The sequence below is a fragment of the Bactrocera dorsalis genome, chromosome 2 (assembly GCF_023373825.1).
Source record: "Bactrocera dorsalis isolate Fly_Bdor chromosome 2, ASM2337382v1, whole genome shotgun sequence".
NCBI lineage: Eukaryota > Metazoa > Arthropoda > Insecta > Diptera > Tephritidae > Bactrocera > Bactrocera dorsalis.
This window is the reverse complement of record NC_064304.1, coordinates 86,576,811-86,585,436: the sequence shown is the minus strand read 5'-3', so window position 1 is coordinate 86,585,436 and position 8,626 is coordinate 86,576,811. Positions and strand designations below refer to the sequence as shown.

General features: G+C 32.4%; 2 protein-coding genes across 6 annotated transcripts in view; one reads left to right on the top strand and one right to left on the bottom strand.

Moving 5' to 3' along the window:
* Nucleotides 1–1,573: 1,573 nt before the first annotated feature.
* LOC105223344 (methylcrotonoyl-CoA carboxylase subunit alpha, mitochondrial) lies at nucleotides 1,574–4,753 on the bottom strand. The gene is made up of 8 exons (XM_011201060.4): nucleotides 4,586–4,753; nucleotides 3,700–4,471; nucleotides 3,334–3,638; nucleotides 3,071–3,272; nucleotides 2,718–3,006; nucleotides 2,452–2,639; nucleotides 2,116–2,290; nucleotides 1,574–1,920 (listed from the first exon to the last, which is right to left on the bottom strand). Exons 1-8 carry the CDS (start codon nucleotides 4,621–4,623, stop codon nucleotides 1,793–1,795), a joined length of 2,097 nt encoding a protein of 698 aa, XP_011199362.2. The 5' UTR covers nucleotides 4,624–4,753; the 3' UTR covers nucleotides 1,574–1,792.
* A 3,546-nt stretch (nucleotides 4,754–8,299) lies between these two features.
* Nucleotides 8,300–8,626, top strand: part of LOC105223345 (hypothetical protein) — a 52,567-nt gene continuing 52,240 nt past the window's right edge. For 2 of the 5 annotated variants that reach the window (XM_011201062.3, XM_011201061.3), the window contains exon 1: nucleotides 8,301–8,382. The gene's annotated coding sequence lies outside the window, so the exon portion shown is untranslated. Of the gene's footprint in view, nucleotides 8,561–8,626 lie in introns of all 5 variants that reach the window. The other 3 variants (XM_019989271.3, XM_019989270.3, XM_029549115.2) reach the window with 2 other exon arrangements.

The following is an 8,626-nucleotide window of genomic DNA, read 5'->3' as shown; positions in this document are numbered from 1 at the left end:
TTTAATGTATTTTTTTTAATTATTATAATTAAAAGTTTCAGTTAAATAATAACTGCAGTAAAAAGTAGAACTTGAACAAAAAATGATTGGATGAAGTAAAATAATAAAATAGTTTAATTTATTGCAAAACAAATTTTAAGTTTCAGCGTTCTATGATTGACTTTATTAAAAAAATAATAACGGGAAATTAAGTCGTTTTGTTTCTAATACGTAATAAATTTTGCATGTGAGTTAAAACAAAACTTATGTAACTGCATTACCTCCCTAATAATTATTACTCAATGAATTAAGTTTTAAAATTTTAATTTTAAATTCTCAAACCCTGTTTCACTGCCGAACGGGCCAGCACTTTTTACTATTATTTGAAGCATTTGAGATTGAAAACAGCTGCATATATTATAATACCATATAATAGTTAAAAAGAAATCTCCATTTAAGCAGTTTTCAAACTAATATAACTCATATGTCGACGAAATTAAAAAAAAAAATTGAAAAAATATCCGAATTTAAATAATAGAAAAAATAATAAAGTAGATAAAGTGAACTGTATTTATATATCCTATTCAATTGATATAAAAACATATTTATATTCGAAAAAATATATGTATTTCATAATGAACAAATTAAAAAAAAAAAATATTCTATGATAAACGTGACATTAAAGGTTTTATGCTAAACTATTTACTTTTATTTAGTTTTTTGTTCTATTTTCTTTTAACAACAATTATTTTCCAATTTTACTTTATGCATATGTGGATAGGCAAAATCACTCAAAATACTTAAAAAGTAAAAAAAAAAAATAATGGCTGAAAAAAACAAAATCGAGACGAATACGTTGTGTAAAGAATAACAGAAAAATAAATATTTTTTAATTTAATGATGATAAAAAAAAATAAAATAATCCATATTAAAAAATTATTAATTTAAGTGAAATAAATAAAAAAGTGAAATATACATCAAATCAAAAAGGCTTTATATTATTACTATTATTATTATTAATTATAATTATAAAAGAGAAGTAATAATAAAATATGAAAAATAAATGAATCTTAACATTTGAAAAATCTCTTTGCTATTACTTCTAAGGGTGTAATTAAATTGTTGGGAAAATTAAGTATTTGCTCAATATTATTTTAATTTGATACAAGCAATTTCTACGATCAATATATGTTATGTGCTTAGCTTTGATGATATTTGAACCAGTTTGCTTTTCTATATGTGATCGTAACCTCGTATTGGTTGGAATTTTGCATTTCAAAATCTCTCAGGTTCGAGTATACAATACTGAATATTACATTATTGAATCATTTTCCAACGAAAATCGAGTCTATCATCTGGTGCGGACCCGGATTTCTAAAATCAAAATATTTTTTTATTGAAAACTTTTCCCATGATAGTTAAGTCTACATAAATCAAAATAAAAAAATACATATATCTTACGGTTCATTGTCCATCTTTGCCAAGCTCTAAAATATCCGCGTAGATTTATTTTTTTGAAGACTTTTTTGAAAATTGCTCCTTGTCTAAGTACTGTTATTTAGTACAGCCATTTGATAAGATATTGATAAAACTATTTTTATGCCAATGTTGTATATGTAAATTTATTTGTATATTTTATTTTTCATGAACACATGTTAACAAATAACAAAACCCTATTTAACAACTAATAAATGCATTATTTATAATAATTTGCGGTCACCATAATAAAAAAAAATATAAAATTATTCACTGTATAGTTGTGTAAATGCAATTTTCTCTGGTACGATTGTTGAACAATTCAGAACTTCGAATTTTATTCAGCTTCCTCGTCCTCGAAGATAATAACTGCCGCACCTTTAGCAATATTATCGCCTTCAGCACCGCCAATTGACTTAATTTTGGCGTCCTGTGGTGCCTTAAGAATGTGTTCCATTTTCATTGCTAAAATTTGAAGGATATTATTAGAACATTATAGAAGAATCGAGTATTTGTTTTAAATGAGAATTTCAAATTTGAAGAAAAAGTTTTAGGTTATGTTGTTAAAACATGTTTATGCATGTAAATATATATGTATGAGTATTTAAAGAAATTTGATTGAAAAAATATTATATGAACTTATTCTTATTTATACTTTACCTATCAGCACTGCTAGGCTGTCGCCCTTTTTGACCGTATCACCAGGTTTCACCAATACCTTCTCCAAAACGCCAGGCATTGGTGCGACTATTTTGTTGCCACCGACGCCACTGTGTTGCTCGGAGAGTGCACTTAAAAATTTCGGCTGGACTAGTTCAAAACTCAATTTGCCATTCTACAATTGAGAAGAGGAGAAGAGTAATAGTAACAATACTTTCAAATATTTTTAAAAATAATCCAGATTGCAACTAGATAAGATATTTTACATATTTTTTGTAATAATGAATAAAGTCTTCTAAGTAGTAGTACTTCTTGTTTTGAAAATTTATTACTTACATCTAAAAAGAGTGTCACTTCTGTACCATCAATATTGGCATTAAATGTTGAAATGCTGTCTTCAATATTTGCTCTGATTTTCAGTCGGTCGCCATCGGCAATGCGTTCGGATTTTATACTCTTCCACGCACCATTATCGACTTGTACTTGCAAGGTGGATTTGTCATAGCGTACTTTTACATTGTGGACTATTTTTACGAAATATATGTAATTTCAATTAATCATCAAATAATTAAAACAATCAAATTTATGAAATTTCCTCACACCTTTTTCATTCGCTTTCAATTGATAGCTTTTAATCAGCGAATAATTTAAGCGTCCATTTGGTGTTGCATTGAATGGATCGTTTTTGCTGGCGTTGCTGCCGAAGACTTGCATCTCATTGAGTACCAAGGCGATAGCTGCCTTACAAAGTTGCTCAACTTTGATTTCGATAGCTGGAAATAGTGTATCAAAATGCTGATCAATAAAACCGGTATGAACATTGCCCTGCTGGAATTCTGGATGAGCAGCCAAATCGATGAGGAAATTGATGTTTGTTTCAAGACCGGTGATCTGTAGGTAAAATTTGAAATTATTGATGTTCACTTAAATTCTATGTTGAGTAGTCGTTACACACATGATATTCACGCAGTCGCGCAATTAAGCTATTCAACGCTTGTGTACGATTTTCGCCCCAAACAACTAGTTTGGCTATCATTGGATCGTAATGCACGGATACCTCGTCACCTTCGCGTACGCCAGTTTCAACGCGTACAAACTCATTTGGTTGCGGAGTGGCAAGATAACGTAAGGGACCTGCACCTGGTAAAAATCCACCACTGTAAATAATAGTAGGTCAAAAAACATTTTATAACAATTAAAAACCATATTGGGACCCACCGTGGGTTCTCAGCATAAATACGAGCTTCAAATGCATGTCCTTTTCGTCCGATTTCCTCTTGGGTCAGGGGCAAACGTTCACCGGCCGCAATACGGATTTGCCATTCAACCAAATCGGTGCCAGTGATCATTTCCGATATTGGATGTTCCACCTGCAAACGTGTATTCATTTCCATAAAGTGAAATGAAAGATCTTCTTTGTCCATGATAAACTCCACAGTGCCAGCGCCAACATAACCCACAGCTTTTGCGGCACGCACTGCAGCTTCACCCAATTCGCGACGTAGTTGTTCAGATAAACCAGGCTAAGAGAAAAATATTTAATTAAATGCAATACTTATGAATATTTACATGGAAAATACTCACAGCCGGTGCTTCCTCGATAATCTTTTGATGCCGCCGCTGCACTGAACAGTCGCGTTCCCACAAATACACCGCATCTCCATATTGATCGGCGAATACTTGCACTTCAACATGTCGCGGAGAACGTACATAACGTTCCAACAATACCGAACTGTCGCCGAATGATTTCTGCGACTCATTGCGTGCTGAATTGAGTGCTGTCAGAAATTCTTCACTTGTATTTGCAATGCGCATGCCTTTGCCACCACCACCACGCACTGCTTTAATCATGAGGGGAAACCCGATTTTCGCTGCCTCTGCTTGCAAACGCTCATCACTTTGATCCTCACCATGATAGCCATTGATGATGGGCACACCGGCAGCATCCATAATGGCTTTACTAGTGCTTTTGATGCCCATATCACGTATAGCCGTACTTGGTGGACCCATAAATACAATATTTTCACGCTGACATAGTTCCGCGAATTCAACAGACTCGGAGAGAAAGCCGTAGCCTGGGTGTATTGCTTGGCAAGAAGCATTTTTGGCAATATCAATTATGTGTTGACCACGTAAATAAGAGGAAGCTGATGCGGCCTCTCCAACGCGAAACGCCTCATCTGCGAGTGATGTGTGCAATGAATGTTCATCAGGATCAGAGTAAACGGCAACAGTGCGTACACCAAGTCGTCTTGCAGTACGTATTACACGACATGCGATCTCACCACGATTGGCTATCAGAATTTTGTTGATCGGTCGCACTTGCACCTTCGTATCTGCTTTCGTGCTGTAAGTTCTGAAAAATAACAACATAGATGTTTAGTACACTAATGTAGAACTTGTTTACGTAATCAAGGTGTGCATTTGTAATTTTTATAAATATTTTGATGCTTAGTAAAAAGTTATTTACCTTAATGTAAGAACTTGTCTCAGTAATCTTGTATACATCTTAGCTTCTCTATTAGATTTTAAATTACGATAAAATGTATACAATTCAATTCAGGTATCAAAAGAAAAACTGAAAATGAATTTGTTATTCTTTGCGTTTATTACCCACGCATAATTCTTATCACACTTTGACAATAGCAACAGCTGTTCGATTAGACAGACAGCGTTGATCGTGCCGTATCGCTAAAGGTCGACACCCAAGGGAATCAAACAAACATTACATTTTTTGAAAAGCAAGTACTCGTATCTTTCAAAAGTAATCGGTATATAAAAATATTTAAAAATATTTTCATATGTAGAAGTATAGGGTCGGCTTTAGTATACGATCCCACGATTTCAGGGTTAAAAGTGGTATGGTTGGATAGAGCTGATGCTCCAGATTAAGAAAATATATAATTGTTGCCGCCGCAAACTTATAGTTTCCGAGATATTTGCATTTAAAGTTGAAAATTTTGCTAATTTTATCTTGCAATTTCTCGATTGCTAGTAATTATTTAATTCATATTATGCCCTTTTTATGCATTTATACTTCATTACATTGTTTCTACATATTTTTTTTTTCCAGTAATTATTTAGTTATTTGCTTAAAATAAGCATTTTATATTTTACACAATTTTCATTCCATGCACAATAACAAAAGTATTCCGTGTTTACAGATATTAAGTGTTGCCATAATTACACATTTATCAAACGAATAAAAATGAATAAAAAATAGGACTATACCCCAAATACATAAATCATTGCCCTTTTTCTTGATATATCAAGATTTTTGACACCCCCCTGTGTTGGATCGGCCAGGGTTATTTTTTTGAAGCGCGGCCGAACGCCGCCAATAAAGCCTTAAAACTTTTCTTATTACAATGGAAAATTTATTTCAGATAGTATTTGTTTTCTGCGTTTGAGTTTTTATATCCATTCTTATTCGTTTGATATATGTGTAATTATGGCAACACTTAATATCTGTAAACACGGAATACTTTTGTTATTGTGCATGGAATGAAAATTGTGTAAAATATAAAATGCTTATTTTAAGCAAATAACTAAATAATTACTAAAAAATAAATATGTAGAAACAATGTAATGAAGTATAAATGCATAAAAAAGGCATAATATGAATTAAATAATTACTAGCAATCGAGAAACTGCAAGATAAAATTAGCAAAATTTTCAACTTTAAATGCAAATATCTCGGAAACTATAAGTTTGCGGCGGCAACAATTATATATTTTCTTAATCTGGAGTATCAGCCCTATCCAACCATACTACTTTTAACCCTGAAATCGTGGGATCGTATACTAAAGTTTCCCCGAAGTATATAGTATTTATATTGCAATGTTCTACTGATATGATCATTACTTCTTATAATAATATTTGATTGACTTAATATAATATTATTAAAGATATTTTTAGACTATGTGTGGGTGTCGTATATCGTGATTGGTTTCGTGTAATCGTATGAAAATAAGGACAAGTTTATCAGTTTCAATTCAATTAATTTTCGAGAAAAAATAATTTATTGTTGTATTAAAAATTTGTTAAATTTCTAAAACTTTACACACGTTCTTTTCTCTATAAGAAGCTGCTTATTTGTCGGAACCGCCGAAACTAATCGATCCAAATCAAGTTCTTGAATAGAAAACTTTTTATGGGACAAGGATTTCAAAAAACCGATTTTTTATTGTCTTATTAAATTCTACAACACCTTTAGAATATTATCCTAAATTTTCAAATTGATCCGAGTAATAGTTTCGGAGATACGACCTTGAGAACTTGTGCGCTCAAGGCTAGCTAGGCTAGCTGTGTTTTTGAAGTCGATTGGTAAGATTTCTCGAGAACTACTCAACCGATCTTCATGAATTTTACACAGGACTTTTGAGATACAATTCTTAAAGACTTGGACGAAGAATTTTTTTTTGATTACAACTAATTAAAAGAAAAATGTCACGATTTTAAATTTTTTATAAAAATCTTATACAGAGCTATCTTGCCAACGCGGGCGCATCTTTTTTCCGAGGGGTCAACAGGAATGGCCGAGCTTAAAACATTAAAAAATACTGGTTTTTACGCGAATAGAACCCTTAAGGGGTTAAGATTTTGAAAAGTTAGGGGAGTTTAATTATTTATTATTAATTATTATTATTTTATTTTTAATTATTTAATTAGACATTTAGTTGACGTTTCGATTATTTAAAAGTTGTTTTTATTTGGCAAAAGCAAAGCATGTGTCTACTTACTCTTATGAGTCCATATACTATTCTATCTTATTTATGTATTTTAGACTAGCTTCAACCCAATAAATAAATCTCGGGATTAACCCAATTTGTACATTAGGACATAAGATAAAATATTACTGGACATTTTCTCAGCTTTTAATTAAAGTCGTTTTTTTGCAGTTTTATATTTGAAAAATGCCGAGATGTGTTTGTTCGGGATACCACGAATTCTCTAATTGTGTTATCTAGTTGTGATTATACGACGATTAGACGTAGCCATCCGATGAAGATGGCTAAGCTCGGTCCATTGTGGCTACCACTGACAGTCATTGATTGCAATCAAGACATCGTATAAAATGTTTGTGAGATTGTAAAAATCTTAAGTCAGGTGCAAGTATCGAACAATTTATTATATTTAAAAATTCAAAAGTATTCTTTACTGACCTTCGTTTTATCTACGATTTATAAAAGATGAAAAAATTTAAGACATTTTTGTTTTTCAATATGTAATAAAAGTGCTTAAATCAGAATAAAGTACAATAGAAATACTAATTTAATACAACAATGGCAACAAACAATGACAACAAATTCAGCAGCACAAAAGAAAATTTGAAGCAAACCATTTTTCAAAAACCGAGTGTTAATTAGGCTTAATTTGCGGTTACCGAAAGCGGAAGAAGCAGAAGAGGCGTCACGATATACAAATTCATAAACGAAATCTTTTAATAAAAAGAAACAACAACAGCACAAGCATAGAGGCAAATATGCACGTGGCTTGTGTTGTTATTGTTAGTTGTTATTGTACGGGATGCAACTGAAGCTCGCTTAAAGTGTCTCCAGTGACAAAAGCTAAGCAAGTCGCAGCAGCAATGCATAATGAAAAAAGACACACAAAAACAACACATACAAAATAAATAAATAATAAACGTGGAGCATGCTCAACTGTTGAATTGGTGAACGATTGTTGCAGAACAAATAGAAGTGAACCTTTGTTGTTGTGCGCTAAGCACAATTTGCCACTACAACAAAACAAAAAATTAAATAAAAATTTAAAACACAAAAAGCTACACTGGCGAGCAGAGAGTTGCTGCCTTGAAAACAATAAAGAAGTATGTGTGTGTGCATGTGCGCACTCATGGGTATTTCGTTCATATTATTCAATTATAAGCGCCAAAGCACCTTTCCAATTTTCAAAATAGTCGCTAGCCACTTGAGCGAACACTGTTGACTCTCTGCATGTATATAACAGCAGTTGGCAATGTTAATGAAAGTTGGATTTTAACAGTGGTCGTTAGCGGCACTGTAAACTACTTGCGCTGTTCATTTTTATTAGAGAATGTGAGTGGCATTAATAATTTGTTTTTGTTTTTTCTTGTGCACAATGTATACCGTTTGTTATTGTTGGTGTGGTGAGTTTTTATCTTTCAGGCAGTGCAACTCACTTGTGCTGAGCATGAAGTTTGTGTCTTTAGTCTTTAGTTTACAGCGCACTGATGTGCAAGTGGCCGACGCTTGCTGTGTTTTCACGAGTTGCTTATCAAATAAAGTTCGTACTACAAGTATTTCTTCTAAGTGTTTGAGCAGCGCACAGCGTTCAGTTGCGCGTAATACCACGAGCGTGCAACATAGTCGATTTAGAATAAAGAGAAAACGTACAAAAAAGGCAAAAGAAAAAAATTCAAAAAAAATAAGCTATTGAACAACAGTTAACACGTTTTTGCGGCGTAATATATTCTTATTATTTATTTTTGTGCATTTTTTCTAGACCGAAATTTGAAATCGCGGCGTTT